The sequence below is a fragment of the Chrysochloris asiatica genome, unplaced genomic scaffold, assembly GCF_000296735.1.
Source record: "Chrysochloris asiatica unplaced genomic scaffold, ChrAsi1.0 scaffold00014, whole genome shotgun sequence".
Lineage (NCBI taxonomy): Eukaryota > Metazoa > Chordata > Mammalia > Afrosoricida > Chrysochloridae > Chrysochloris > Chrysochloris asiatica.
This window is the reverse complement of record NW_006408532.1, coordinates 9,736,576-9,752,514: the sequence shown is the minus strand read 5'-3', so window position 1 is coordinate 9,752,514 and position 15,939 is coordinate 9,736,576. Positions and strand designations below refer to the sequence as shown.

Here is a 15,939-nt window from a genome sequence, read left to right as displayed (position 1 = left end):
GATTTGTTGAATGTAAAACTGATGATATGCCCTGTAAACTTTCACTCAACCCACAACAAAAACCTTAAAAAAAAAAGAGGAGAGAGGCAAAGACACAGAAGGAGGAGGAAGGCTGAGCGAAGGAAAAGCCTGCAGAGGTCCGGCCGGGGTCACCTCAGGGCTGGGCATGGAAGGGGTCCGAGGTGTCCTCTAGCTGGCACCAGAGCTCTGCCCAGCACCATTAGTCAGAAGAGAAGTCCAGCCTCCCAGTCTCCCCCACCCACCCTGCCTAGCCTGGGCACCACCTCCACATCACCCGCCAGGGGGCACTCACTGCCCATCCTTGGTCCATTCCACCTGTGGCATGGGGACCCCTGAAGTCCAGCATTCCAGCTCTACCTCTCCATCTTCCAAGCCCAGCACCTCCTGGGCGGGCCCAGCTCCAAGCACAGAAGGTGGTGCTGGGGGACAACAAGGGTAAGGAGTGAGGACTTCTCAAAGCCGCTAAGCCCCCTCCTCCAGCAGGGTCTCTGCATGTGCGGGGCATCTGACCCAGTGAACTTTTCCCATCATCCATTGGTCCTTCGAGGACTGGATTGGGCCCGGAACTATGCTTCCTTGGTAGAATGTACAAAGTAGAATGTGCTCTTTGTAGAGTTAAACGATGACAATTACTTGATTAAGTGCATGATTGTCTAATGTCTTTCCCTCCCCCAGCTCTGTGAGGACAGGACATAGGCCTGTCAGGGTTCCCCTAGGCCCCTCCTCTGGCACACAGTGAGTGGTCAATACAGATGTTTGAACACACACAAGGGCCTCCAGCCATCCCAGCGCTGCTGTCCAACCCCCACAAGGTCTGCCCTCTCTCTGCCCACCCCAGGAACACTCACTGAGCACTAGGAGCTCGAAGTCCCTCTGGACAGTCCCAGCCTGGTTCTCTGCCCAGCAGGAGTAGAGGCCAGAGTCGCCCTCCTGGACCCTGGGGAAGTGGAGGGCCCCATCCAGGAGGTGGTGGCTGCCAGCCTCAGGGATCTGGGTGGGTAAGGCCAGAGGGACCTGGTGAGCCATCAGTTTAGTGACTAGGAAAGTGGGCCCAGGGAAAGCAAGGGACCTACAGCTGCTTGGTGACCAGAACCCTGGTGCTCTACCCTATCCACCATGTAGAGCCCCTGACTTCATAATGAGGCCACAGTCCCCACTAACCTGAGTCCCATCCCCAAAGGTTCCTGTCACAGTCTCAGCAGCACCCTTCCCCTAAAGAGAGCCCCGCCCCCAGGGGTCACCCACCAGCTGTCCATCCTTGAGCCATTTGATCTCGGGGGTGGGGAAGCCATGGGCATCACACTCCAGCGTCAGTGACTGCCCGACCATGCCTGACACATTGGCCTTGCGTGCGTCCTCCTGGATGCTGGGGGGCACTTGGGGAGAAGGAAAAGCAGAGGAGTTATCTCCCCACCCTGAGAGCGAGCCACGTCCACCTGGACTTAGGCTGGGCCATTCTCCATGGCCTGGACGGAAAGCCCCGGCTCCCTCTTCTCCCATCCCCATTCTTTGGGCCTGTCATCCTGGCCCCTGGTCTGACTGTGGCCTTGAGGAGCCCTGAGGACCTGGGGTCACTACATCTCCCAGGATGCCACCCAGGAGGCTGCAGCAGACTTACCGGGCTAGGCCAACAGGGAGTGTGCCACTCACTCAGCTTTGTAAGACCCTATGACCCTGGGGCCCATCTGTTCTCATACCCAGCCCCTTGTCACAGCCCCAGGAAGGCCCCACTCTGATCCCCAGAGGCAAAATCTGAAGCAAGGGTTTGTCTTCATAACAAACTGCCCATGCAATTCATTAGATAGTGAGGTGGGTGTCTGGTCTCCCAGATGATCTAGCCCTTGGGCAAGGAGAGCCTCCACCCACTGTGCCTGTGTTAAAGCAAAGGGGCAAGGCTCCCTGGAGGTGGACTCTAAGGCTCATTTTACAGTCAGCTCATCTATTCCAAACTAACCCCACTGCCCCCAAATAGACTCCGACTCACAGCAACCCTACAGGACAGAGCAGAACTGCTCCCCAGGGTTTCAGAGGCTGTAAAGCTTTACACAGGAGCTCTGGTAGAGTAGTGGTTACGATTCGGCCTGTGAACCTCAAGGTCAGCAGTTTGAAACTACCAGATGTTCTGTGGAAGAAAGATGAGGCTTTCTGCTCCCGTAAAGATTTACAGCCTCGGAAACCCTGTACAGGGTCGCTATGAGTCAGAACCGACTCCACGGCACATAACCACCACCACCAAAGCTTTACACAAAGCTTCAGCTTTCTCCTGAGGAGCGGCTGGGGGTGGGTGCAAACACCAACCTTTCTGTTACCAACCTAACACGTTGCCACCACCGCTTCTTATTCACCTATGAAACCATTTAAAAAGATGTTTATGGAATTCCAGATTTCCCTCCACCTATACGATCTCCTGGTGCGGTGCTGTAGGATAAGCACTGGACTGCTAACTGCAAGTTCAGTGGTTCAAACACACCAGCTATTCCTTGGAAACCCTTTACAGGGTTTCTATGAGTTGAAACCAACTCGACAGCACTTAACAACAGCAACACGACCTCCTTGGATCTCTGGGGAGGTGGGTGGGGGTATCTAGTACAACCTGCCACTCTCTCAACATCTTCAAAGCCTCCCCTCTCCAGGCAAGCAGTGGAGTAGCACTGCCACCCCTGAGCATGCCAGTGTGACCCTAAGCCCTGGCATCCTAGGGGCCTCTGGTCAGTCCAGGCCATAGGAAGTGGGTACAAGCCAATCTCTAGGTCCCTACTTGCCACCACCACCAGACCCCCCGGCTCACCATAGACTATCAGCTTGGCCCTCCTGGACGCAGAGCCTGCCTCATTGGTGGCCTGGCATTCGTAGTCCCCACTGTCACTGGGAGAGACTGAGGCCAGGAACAGAGACCCTTCATCCAGCACCACCACACCAGGCCGGCCACGCAGGGGCTCCGAGGACAGGCCCTTCCGCCACGTCACCTGTGGCTTAGGTGTGCCTAGCAGGGTACACAGATCGTCAGCACCAAACACATCAACTCACAGTGTCCCCCACCTTGGGTCTCTTTCTTTGCATATGTAGAGGCCCTTCCCTATGCAGGTCCCAGCATCTCTCTGGACTCCAGGCCTAACGCTCCACGCCCACACTACTGCCCAGTCTCCCGAGCAGCCCAAGAGTCTCTTCTCTGTGGTCCTTCTTGTGAGGCCTCATCAGGCACTTTATTTAGAACTGTACCCCTACCCGGCACACCCAACCCGCCTGGGGTGGTATTTGTTTTGAGGGGTGTTTCCCAACATCTCCTACTTTCTAACTTGCTCTGAATGCGTTTATTTAGGTCTTTATTTTTATTCTGTCTCTCCCCACAAGAACCAAGATTTTGGTTTAGTTGCCTGCTGTACCCCCAGCCTCAGTGCAGTGCCTGGTACATAGTAAGTGTGGAGTTGAAACCAGCTGCTGTCAAATTTGCTCTGACTCATGACGAATGACCCCACGTGTTCCATCGGGTTTTCTTTCTTTTTTTTTAAATTTAATTTTGTTGCTGTTGTTGAGAATATACATCGCAAAACATCCATCCATTGAACAGTGTCTACATATATAATCTAGAGTTATTTCCCCCCACTAACATAAACTCACTGTCCCCTAAGGGTCCTTATCCAATCTTTCACGTTGCTGTCGTCAATTTGATACTATATTGAGAGTTCTTTAAAAAGCATAACGTTCAGGGCAGATGATTTTACTAGTTAAACTAAACTATTATTTAACTTTAAGGAGACTTCAGAGGATAGTTTTGGTTTATGTTTTAAAGATTATCTCAGGACTATAGTTTCAGGGGTTCATCTAGCCTCTATGGCTCCAGAAAGTCTGAATTCCATGAGACTTGGTCATTCTGTTCTGCAGTTTCCCTCTTTTGATCAGGATTCTTCTATGGTATCTTTGATCAAATGTTCAGCAATGCTAGCCAGGTACCATCCAGTTCTTCTGGTCTCAGGGCAGCTGTTCAGAGTGCTGCACATCCTAGCTCCTCCTATTCCTGACTCTCCTTCTTCCTCTGCTACTCCAGGTGAATGCAGACCAATTGTGATCCATAGGGTGTCCAGTAGCTGATGTTTAAGACGCAGATGGTCAAGCCTGGCTTCTGAAGTATCTGTGCTTAAACCCCCAACATTTTGGGCTACTAGATGAGTAGGGATTCCAGGTTTGCAGTAACCTCTGCTACTTGAATGAACAAATGGAGGTGCGTGGTGTGCTCTGTGCCCTGCATTATGCCACTGGATGGAGGCATGAACAGAGGCCGGTACCTGTTCTGCCCAGCCTGTCCATTTAGCATCATGGGCTGTCACTTTACTGGCCACACCCTAGCCCTTACTTGAGTGGCACAGTCTCCCTCCTTGGACACTCTTCATATCGGACTGCCCACCATCTGGCTGTCTCTGTCCCCAGCCTGTCAGCTCCACAGGGCCTGGCACACAGTGGGTGGGCAACATGTGGTCACCTGATGTGGCTGTGCATGCAACCATCTCTTTGAAAGCCTTGCCCTGGGGGCTCCACAGGGCCTGGCATACACAAAGTCTTCACCCTGGTGTTGAATGAATGTCCCAGCCATCCAAGCAGCACACACAGGAGAGAGGCAGCACTGCCCCGTGGTCACAGCAGGTCAGGATGCACCACCTGTGTGAGTCCCAGTTCCACCCAACCAGCCCAGCCCTCAGGAGAGCCCTCTGGGCTTCAGTCCACACCTGTCTTCTTATCTCCTCCAGCACTGGGAAAAAGGAGTGGCTGTGGAGGTGTTAGGCGTCAGGGCAGCACTCCCAAACTCACAGGTCAGCACCCTCGGCCCCTCCATCACACCACACCCATCATTTCTGCCATCATGCACCATCAGGTCTCCCAATAATTGCTAATACTAATTATCAATAATAACACCCCTCCCTTTATCTGCCATCTCTCTGGCAGCTTGGGGCACACTTTGTAGACAAAATTTCTGTCTCTTTCATCCTCCCCACTGGGATGGGCGGAGCGGAGAGTGAGCCCGTTTTGATAGGCACAAGGGCTGAAGTTGAGATGTGACACCTGAAGGCATCCTAAGCATCATCTCTTTCCTGTGGTTCCCCTGCCCCACTCCACCTGCATTGATGGCTCCCACCTGGAAGTGCTGGACACTTTCTGCTTGTCACTTGCCTCTGGTGTGAAGGAAAGGGCCCAGGACATGGGGAAGGGGGATGCTGTGTTCATGTCCACCCATTCTCTGCGTATCTTTGGACAAGTCACTTAATCTATCTATGCCTGGAATCCTCTGCCATTTTCTGGTGTATCTGCCCAGGATGCACCTTGGGACATACACGTGTGTTCGCACACACATGTATATATAGCCATGTGCATACACACAAGCATCCATATACATATAGCCTACATACATACACATGTATGCACACACACCCCCATCTCCCAGCTCCAACTTCTCCCTGAGATCTCCCCCCTGACCCCCCCACTCGCCCCCATCCCCTTCCCCAGGTAACTAAAGTTTCAAAGCTGTGGGGACTGGAAGGTCTGTATAGACTTGATGCTGGCCTGGAGGGGGCATTGGGTTTTCAACCCCAGAATGCTTTTTTTTTTTTTTTAATGCAAAAACTCTAACCCATAAAATAGCTCGAACTACAGAAGTACTCTGAAGCACTATGATGGAAAGATTCCAGGAGCCATGGAACCGCAGCTAAATGTCATTCAGTCACTGTGCCCTCCTCAAGTTGCACAGGCCAAGAGGGGAACCAGAGGAGCAAGGACTTATCCAAAGCCAGCAAGTAACAAGGCCAGTCACCTGCTTAAAAAGGAAGGGCTCATCATAGTCAGGATGAGGAAGTGTTTGTCTGGAGGGGGGAAGGGTATTGCTGAGGAGACTGAAGTTTGGTCCAGAGGACAGGCTCCTAACTGACTAGGACTGAATGTGGGGACTGTGGGCAACAAATGAAACTGAGAGGGCAGGAGGTACTCTTTAGGTGGCTCCCACTTCTCACCTCAGGAGAGCAGAACATTTGCTTGCTGTTACAAGAATCTGACACAAGGTGGTGCCATAGTCAAGAGCCTAGAACCCTGAAAACGCTCCAGGACGCTGTCAGGGTTTCAGACCCTAGAGTGCCTGCCTCCTGCTCAGGCTGTGGAGGACAGCTGGCCACCACCCATCCCAGAACTGGAACCAGCCTAACTCTTCCCTCTCTCACCAGTCCAGCCCCAGGAACTCCCCCAGAGCCCTCTGCAGGAGGCAGAGCTGAGACTAGAACTAGTTTTCCTGACTCCCACCGGGACGTCTCCTAGCCTCCTGCTTGTTACCCACCCACTCGTGCCCAATCACAGGAGACAGCATGCTCTCAGGCAGCAAGAAGCTCCCAAGTCAGTTGGGAAACAGCCAATCTCCACATATGAGTCTAAAGCCAGAGCCAGGAATAGGTCCAGCTGGGTGGGCAGGGAGACTTTACAGAAAAGTGGCATCCATTGATTCCACACATTTCCTGAGCTCCCTCTACACACCAGCACAATGCCAGGACTTGGGAAACTCACGTTGTCCCACCAACTTGTCCCAGCACTATAGAGATGAGGAAACCGAGGCTCAGAATGATCATGTAAACTGCCCCAAGTTGCACAGGCAGAGTCAAAGAAGGGTTCAGTGCTCAGTAAATGGCAGAGGTGGTCATCAACAATGCTTCAGGTCTCCACAGCAGACACCAAGGGGCAGGGGGCTAATGGGATAGGCAGGGCTGGGGTCATTCCAGACCACTCTTTTACCACCTGGTAGCGTAGTGGTTATGAATCAGGCTGTGAACCGCAAGGTCAGCAGTTCGAAACTACAAGCTGTTCCACAGGAGAAAGATGAGGCTTTCTGCTTCCATAAAGATTTACAGCCTCGGAAACCCTGTACGGGGTCGCTGTGAGTTGGAACCGACTCCACGGCACATAACATTTGACCTCATGCAAATCACTCATCCCCTCTAGGCTTGGTTATCTCTTATAAAAGGGTGCTGCGGGGGAAAGTCCTGGTGTGGTGCTGTGGGTTAATGCACTGAACTGCAAAATCAATCTGAGCCACAAGGTCGGCAGTTCAAGCTTACCAGCTGTCCCTCGGAAATGCTATACAGGAATGCTATGGGTCAGAACTGCTTCAACCCCACTAACAACAAACAATGATGCTAATACCCATTCTATAGGGTGATCGATGGGTTGAACTGCCTGGCATCCCCTGTCAAGTAACGAGAATCCCAAGGCCCTCCATAACTCATGAGTACTACCCACAGCGCATGATCCAAAGGCCCCAGCCTCACCTCTGACTGGGCACAGCAGGCTGGCGTTCTCTCCGGCCACTCTCTCCAGCAGGCCGCTAGTCTCATCGGCCCCCCAGTGTGGTGGCTCTGGTGGAAAGGATATGACCAGGCTCAATCTCCCAGGACCCAAGGGCTGGTACTCCCCAAAGGACTCATGGGTCAAGGGAACCCCAGGAGGGGCACAGGCCCTCAGGACCAGTAGAAATGGCAAGTCCAAAGGGCCACACCACCACAGACCAAGGAGACTGAGCTTAGATTCCCAACTTCAGGGGGGCTGAGCTGTCCTTCCCCTTCAGTCTCTTTGCAGCAGTGGCTGTGCAACTTTCTTTTAAATTAATAAACATCTAAATTCATAACAGTGCTCCAGAACTTTCCAAGTTCCAGGTGCTTCACATACATTCTCTTACTGAGAATTATTATTGGACTCACTTTACAGAAGAGAAAACTAGAGGTCAGAGAGTGGAAGGCGCTTGACATGGACTCACTAGCCTTCTGTCCAACCTCATGTATTCAGAAGCCTCATAGATCACAGGCCTGAGGGAAGAGCAGGGAGCCCCCTGGTGGTGGTTTGGAGGACCTATCCGCCATTACCCCCTGGGCTAGCCAAGGCTCTCAGACTTCAGGCCTGCCAGCCTCTGCATTCGGAGGTGGAGGGGATGGTGCTCAGATAGGGCAAACATTCTGACCCGGGAAGGAAAGTGACAAGCAGGACCAGCGTCCTGAGCAGCAGACAGGTATCACATGAGTCCAAGCTGTGACTGGAGGGAGATGAGGAGAGGTGAGTCCTGGGGTCCGCGGGGGGACTCACCCAGCACTCTGAGTTCCAGCTCCCATGAATCCACTCCGGCGCTGTTGGTGGCCTCACAGCGGTACACCCCGGCGTCAGAGGCCTTGATGGCTGCAAAGTGAACAGAGCCCTTGGGGGCCCGGCCCCGCAAAGCTACCCCGTCCTTGGACCAGCTCAGCCGGGGCTCCGGGTTGCCCTCAGCCACGCAGTTCAGATCCAGGGCTTCTCCGGTAAGGACCTTCAGCATGCGAGGACCCAGCTGCACCTGAGGTGGGGCTGACAGGAAAACAGGAAGGTCAAGGGAGGGGATCCCAGATCCCTGGCCCATGGAGAGGGCCTTGCCTACCATAGGGCTCCCCACTTGCATAGTGCCGACCAGCAAAATCATCACAGTGAGGAGCAATCCAAGGCCGTAGCTCTGGGCTTTGTCAGGAAGACATTTGTTGTTATGAAGTGCCGTTGGGTGGGTTCCAACTCATAGCAACCCTGTACGGGTCTCCGAGGAGCGGCTGGCAGGTTTGAACCACCAACCTTGCTTTAGGGGTTGATAGACTATTTCTGTAAAGGGCCAGATAGTAAATATTTCAGGCTTTGTGGTCCAGACAGTGTTTCAGTTACTCAACTCTGCTGTTGTAGCACAAAAGCAGCCACAGACAACACATAAGCGAATGTGTGGCTGTGTTCCAATACCACTTTATTTATGAACACTGAAATTTGCATTTTGTGTAATTTGCCTTTTTTTCCCCCTTTCAGTCATGGAAAAAGCCACCCTTCACTCAAGAGCCAAACAAAAGCAGGTGGTGGGCCATAATTGGCTGACAGGTCATTGTTTTCGGACAGCTGTCTCGGATGGCCCCTGGGGCTCTTGGAGATGACAGGTCCTTCCCTCCTTGATGGGATGATTCACACTTACTGGCTTCCTCCGAGTAGGTCCTGGACACTTGTGGGACCCCAGGCCTTATGAACCAGAAAGCTGGCCCCAAAGAGGAAGCAACACATGTAGCAAGTGTAGCATGGCGCTTTGCATATAGCTGGTGCTTACTAAGTGACAAGGACACAACTGTTGTTAGAATTCCAAGTGCCTTGGTGGCTGGGTGGAGGTGGAAGACTGGAAAGGTCATCTTTGGGGGCAGCAGGGACTGGAGGGGCTCAGACTAGAGCTTGTGCTCTACCACCTCCACACTCAGGGCTCCTGTGGTGGGCCCACACACTGGGCAGAGATGCTGTCAGGTCACACACACACACACACACCACCACCACCACCCCGACATGCACACTGTTCCTCTTCACAGGACCCTGCCACCAGAGGTCTCCACTATACCCTGCTCTCTATCCATGGGGGTGGGGGGGGGGGGGGGTAACAGCCTCTCCAGGCCCAACCCAAGAGTATGGGGAGATTGAGAGCAAGAGGAGAAGGAGATTTGGGAAGGACAAGCAGAGCTGGAGGTGGAAGTGGAGTCGAGGGAGCTAAGAAGGCCTGAGAAAGAGACAGAGGGAAGAGCAGGGCACTGGGCTCTGGGGAGCAGGGTCTGCAGGAAGGAGACCCAGGCCCTACCTTGCACACTGAGGATGTATCGGCGGGAGGCAGAGCCAGCGGGGTTGCTAGCCGTGCACTGGTACCGGCCGCTGTCACTGACCTGTGCCTGGGTCAGACGTAGGGAACCGGACGGGAGGAGGCCATGCCTGCAGAAGGAGAGGGGCACTGGTGAGACCCTAACCAACCTAGCTCACTGGGAAGGCCTTGAAACCAGATGCCTCCCACGGGAAGCCTTTGAGACAACATCGGCGCTCATGGGGCTGACATCTCATTGGGCTCAGCCCCCAGAACTTAGCATGTCCTCCATTCCTTCCCCTTACCCACATTCACTTCTCTGAACCAAGGATCGGGAGCTGCCAGGCCATGGCCAAACCCCATCTCTATGGGTGTAACAGGTAAAGAGCCTTAGATGAGTTCACTGGTTGAGCTTTGAGTCCAAACTCTGAACCCTTCCTAGTTGTGTGGCCTCAAACAAGTCACTTCACCTCTTGGAGTTTCGTGTCTTCATGTGAAGAATGGGAGCAAGGGCCTGTCCCTGGGTTTGGTGCAGAATCTACTGTGAGCCCAACTAAATTCTGGCACCTGGACACTGTGCCCTTACCTGGTGACTACAGGCAGCAGGCCTACACAGTGGAATGAGGCCCCAGTGAGGAGAACACTATTGCTTCGAGAAGATGTCGTCAACCCCAGGCTGTCCGCTCTAAGTGCTGGGCTGCCTGACTCCTAAACCAGTACCTTCTGTTGTTCCGTTGCCTGGATCTGTGTTGAGGACCCTCCAGGAGGAAGTTGCTGAGCCCTCACCCTAGCAACTCCCCCTCAACCCAGACCATCTTATTGAAGTCACCTGGTCCCCATCCCACAGGAATCCAGGACCCCCAGCCAGAATCCAGCAGCTGGGCCAGGCCCCAAGGGGCCCCTGCAGACATGATATCATCAGCCCATATGTACTATTTTCCTGCAGTCCTGGCCCCTATAAAATAGGGGGCAGCGATGGCCACTGGCCTTAGTTGCCCCCAAGAACAAGCAACCAGTATGTAGGTAGGAGACCCCAAGGCCAGTCTTCTAGTATCTTGTCTGTCAGAGATTACCAGCTGGGCACTGGAGTTAGACAGACCTGAGTTCCAGTCCTGGTCCCCACACTCCTTTCTGTTGAGCCTCAGTGACCCCCCACCTCCCAGACACAGCTGCAAGGATCACATGAGATGCTAAAAGCAAAACTCAGAGGACACAGTTATCAAGCAGGTCCATTCACTCGCTGTGTAACCTCAAGCTACTCTCTTTGCACTGATGGGCCTCAGTCTCTCCATCTGTAAAATGGGGTAAGAATCCCCCTGCCCAGTGACCGCCTCTATCAGTTTGTCCCTGGCATCCAGTAGGTACACAGGACACCTTCTCTGAGGATTGCTGTGAAAGGCAAACTGGGCCGTGGTATCTAGACCCCAACTCTGAGCCAGACCACCAGCCTACGCTGCCATATGTTTGCTGGGTGAGGCTGGACAAGTCACTTTTGGTATCTCAGCTGTCCCATTTTGGAAAATACAGACAACAATACAATTTATCCCATACAATGTTGTCGAGAGGGTTAAACGAAGATTTACAGAGCGGTGCTGGGACAGAGATTCCTCAACGAAGGTCAGTCGTTCCCATCATGCATATGCACATGACACATGACACTATGAAAGTGTGTGGGGCCAGCTCACTTCTCTCACTGCCCTACAGCAGTCCCGCATGTGACTGCTCCACACTTATGAAGGTAGCTTCCTTCAGGTTGACATTGGATGTTTTCTCTCTTGTTTCTTTTACTTTCTTCCTTCCTTTCCTTTCTCTTTCACTGATTCTTTCTTTCTCTCTCTCTTCTCCCTCTCCTCTTGCTTTCTCTCTGCCTCTCTCTCTCTCTTTCCTTCCTTTACGGCCCTCTCCTACCACCAGAGTGCTCTGCCTGCTGTCATCTGCTAATCCACAGGAGTAGCACAACCAGACCAGGCCCACAGGCCCACACACCATCAGCTCTGACCTGCCGACTGCAGTGTTCACTCCTCGCAGGACAGTTGCTGCCAGCCGAATTTCCCAGGAGTGTGTGAAACAAGCAGATTCCCAGGTCCTCCCCAGAGACTCTGACTCACTGTGTATGTGTGTATGTGGTGACTGGCCTCAGGCAGCTCTGATACAGGTGGTTAGGGGGCCACCCTTTGGGAAGAAACACTGTCCAGGGACACTAGGAAGTACCTTAGCCCCAAGAAGCAGGGTGACAGAGCAGTTGGGAGCAGTGCTTTGACAGTAAGTGGACCCAAAGTGTAACACCATCCTGGCCATTTACCGGCTGACCTTGTACCAAGGATTCCATCTCCCTGTGCCTCAGTTTGCTTATCAGGAAAATGGGACTGCTATGCATAGCCATTCACAGATGTGGTGTAAACTGACATGATATGTGTAAAGCTCCAGTTTCATGGATATAACATAGTAAGTGCTCAGTGAATGGCCCTACTATTAACATGACTCCAACCCCCTTCAAGTATCTGAGGTCTAGTCTCCCAGTCTCTAACCAGCTGACGACCCTGAGTAGGTGAGTTCATCTTTAAAGTCTGGAGGAAGAAGGACAATCACCATACGTTGGTTTGTTCCAGGAGGGGGGAATGTTCCTGCTGCCTAGCTACACTTCCCCTGCCTGGACTTTCTCACCCACGGTGGTTTTTTTAAGTTAAATCCTATTGATGTGCCAACACTCATCAAGCAAGGGTCAAGTTCAGGTGGGACTGAAATAAATACATCCACTCACTCTCAGGCTGGAGCGCAATTCCCAGCTCAGACCTTTCTGCAATACCTCGGCTGGTACAATGGGGTCAGTAGAAAGAGGTCTGGACCAGGAATCCAGAGTTCTGGGCTCCAGGTCCAATTCTACTACAGACATGCTGGGCAAATTACATCTCTGAGCCTCATTTTCTTCATATTTAGATTCAGTTATCTGAGAGGCCGCCTTGCAGTTCTTCTGACAACTTAAGAGCCATAAAGCCCTTCCCTCCTTCCCTCATCAAGCCCTTAAAAGGATCAAACCAAAAAACCCAAACCCAAGGTTACAGAGTCAATTCTGACTCATAGTGACACTGAAGGACAGACAAGGACTGCTCCCTGGGTTTGCTCCTTGGAGCAAACTGCTTCAAGGCTGTCAGTCTCCTTTGTCCTACGGATAGGAGATGGGAACTCAATTGTGGGAGCTCCCTGGGAAAAAATCTAAGCAACTTCCAAAAGTGGAAAGCATTCTCAACCAGGTTGTCTTTCTCATAATCAGCATTCCCAGGTCAGTTTTCCAAAAGGAGGCACTGGATCACAGATGGAGAAATGGAAGAAGGGAGAATTCATTTCACAAATGGACAAGCGGCAGCCTCCAAAGGCCAAAGAACTCAGTGCCCACACTGCAGAGCCTGTGTCTGCTCTCAGTTCTAATCCAGCCATATCACTGTCCTGCTCCCTCCATGACTGCCCAAGACGAAACTCAAGCTCAGTAGCATGGCCTGTTGGCGTATGTGTGATCCAGTCCCATCTGCCCCCTAAACTTACCACACACATCTCCTGCCCTGGATGACTTATTCTTTCTTAGAGAGGGAGGTACATCTAACTTTCACACACACACACCCCATGGTCTCACTCCCTGGAACACTCCTCTACCTCCTGCTTACCTGGGTAACCCTACTTATCCTTCAATAATTAGACACGCCTTCTCCAGGAAGGCTGCTCTGGTGTACCAGGCTGGGAGACACCTGCAGCTCCCCCATCACACCCTTCCTACACTGGCTTATGATTGCCTGTCAGTCTCCCCTTTACACGGTGGGCTCCAAGAGGGCATACCCCCATCAGGCTTTGTATCTCAAAACCTTGCCTAGATCTGACTAGAACAATGCCCTTTATCATGCCCCCTGCTCAAGCTCCAATAAGTCTTGTTATTGAGTGCCAATTCATAGGGACCCTGTATAGAATTTCTAAGGAGCGGCTAGTGGATTTGAACTTCTGACTTGCAGTCAGCAGACCAGTGCCACAGTGCTTATCCCACAGAGTCATGGAGGAAAGGATAAATTGGACCTGGCTGGACAGGAGGTGCCCTGAGGGGGTTGGGGGAGGAGACTTCCAGGGAAGCCCACTGCCTCCTCCCTCTGCCCCTTCTCCTGGTTCTGGAAGCTCAGTGGGAGGGCTTGGGGGCTGCCTAGAAGGGCAAGGAGAGGTGGGAGGAAATGGGAGGGGTCCCATCTCTCTGAGGAATAGGCTGTTGTGGAGTGTGTGTCGTAATGAGCGGGAGCAGACTTCACCATTCGTGTGTAGCCAGATGGCTCTGAGTGGCGCCCAGATGAGAACACAGAGAAGTTGGTGGGGAATTTCCTGTTTATGAGCTTTCCCTGTTGGCAAGGCAACCAAGCTCACAAAGTCAGCCCCACACATTCAGATGCAGGAAGTAAGGGACCACGGGGACCTCACAGGTAGAGCACTGCCCTGGAGCTCCATGGGGGACCTACCTGTCAGAGAGACCAAAGGGCATTTGATAGAAAGTGATCAAATAATGCAAATCCCCAGGTCATACCTGCCTAGCTTATTCCTCACCCAACTCCGTTAATCTCTCCAACTCCTGCTCATCCTCAGTGACTCAGTGCAGCCTCCCTGATGCCCGGGATGAGGCAGGCTCTCCCAATGTTTGTCTTGCTGCCTTATGAGCACTCCAACCTGTGGTGTGAGCACCATCAACAGCCATCCAAGCAAAAGCACTCTCTCCACAGTTTACCCATTCCACAAGGGCTGACCCTCACCCACAGGGCACTCAGTCAGATGCCCATTGCATGCCAAATTACACTCTCCTGAAGACTTCACACCGGTGATTTATCAAACCAGTGACTGCCTGTCTGGAAGGAGGAGCCTGGTCTGCTTTGGTCCCAGCTTGTCTCTGGCTCTTGGCACAGGTCCTGGCCCATCGTAGCTATTCAATAAAAATTTGATAGCAAATTCCATCTGCCGTCTGTCCATGCCTCCCTCCCCATACATTTCCCTGCCCCTTCACATGCACTGTCCCCCTCCCCCCATGTCAGTGCCTCTGGTGCCCTCCAGCCCTTTCCAAATTGCACAGGCTGCAGCTCTCACATGAAGCCTCCCCTGATGACTAAGTCAAGTTCAACTTTCCTGCTCTAAGCTGCGTCAAGCCCAGTTTCGTCAACTGCTCACTCATTCATTCATCAAGCAAAGAGTCGTTGGGTTCTAGGTGCTGCTGAGGACAAAGAACTGACTGTGTCCTTGGAGAGCTTAGAGTCGGGTTCTTTGTCTGTGCCCCAGTCCCTGCTTCTATCTCTCCTGATGCTCATCTTGCTGTCTCCATTTACAAAGAACCCAGCTTCATGATGTGAGCACCATCAACGACCATCCAAGCAACAACACTCTCCACAGTTACCCATTCCACTGAGGGCTGACCCTTACCCACTGGGCATTTAATCAGATGCCCATTGCATGCCACCTCCATGCCAGATTCTGCGTCTGTCTTCTGGGGCTGGGCAGGATCTGAGGCTAGGCAGGACAAGGGCCCCATCCACTAGGACCCATCAGCCTAGGGAACCCCACCCCCCACCTCCCCCATCCACAGATGGCAGCTCTGGCTCTCATCTGCGTACCATTACCACACCAACACTGGCCCTGGTAAAGAGCCACAAATGGAAAAGCTAAGCTGGAGAAATGTAGGAAGAGGGGCCTATTGTAGACCCTTGGAAACAAACAGCCAAGAACAATGTGAGAGAGGGAGAATGTGATACCTTGAAAGCCCAGATAATGTAGATCCTCCAGCAATGGTCAGATGCCAACAGTAGCTGTGCTGCCGCTAAGCACCTTTCATGCAAACTCTCACTTGACACTCCCAATAGCCAAACCTGTAAGTCAGACAGACCCCACCATCTTCAGCCCCTTTTACAGATGAGAAGACTGAGGCTCAGGGAGATGAAGTACTGCTATCCGTGACTGTGCAGCTGCTCAGCACAGAAGTGGGGCTCAACCTCAGATGCAGACACTCTCATCATCACTGTGGTAAGCTAAACATTTGACTCTGAGGTCTAGTTAATGTGAACGTTCTCTGGAAGAGAACCACCATATGTTAACAAGACCTGTCTTCAGAGCTGCCAGGCCAGGAACCAGCATGAGCAACCCCGGGCCCATCCAGGACAAGCCACTGGCTTATGGGGAACAAACAGCTTTTCTCCTGGGTTACCAGCACCCCAGCTGCTACCCTCACCTCTTGCTTCTGGGTTAACTGGGGCCCAGGCCCTGTTGCAGGGGAGGTA

General features: G+C 52.7%; 1 protein-coding gene across 1 annotated transcript in view; it reads right to left on the bottom strand.

The window, feature by feature from the left end:
- Window positions 1–15,939, bottom strand: part of HMCN2 (hemicentin 2) — a 190,529-nt gene that overhangs the window by 84,540 nt on the left and 90,050 nt on the right. Inside the window, 8 exon segments of the mRNA XM_006834988.1 lie at window positions 314–440; window positions 870–1,002; window positions 1,183–1,196; window positions 1,242–1,397; window positions 2,810–3,004; window positions 7,317–7,403; window positions 8,125–8,379; window positions 9,659–9,786. Coding sequence (XP_006835051.1) covers window positions 314–440; window positions 870–1,002; window positions 1,183–1,196; window positions 1,242–1,397; window positions 2,810–3,004; window positions 7,317–7,403; window positions 8,125–8,379; window positions 9,659–9,786 — 1,095 coding nt within the window.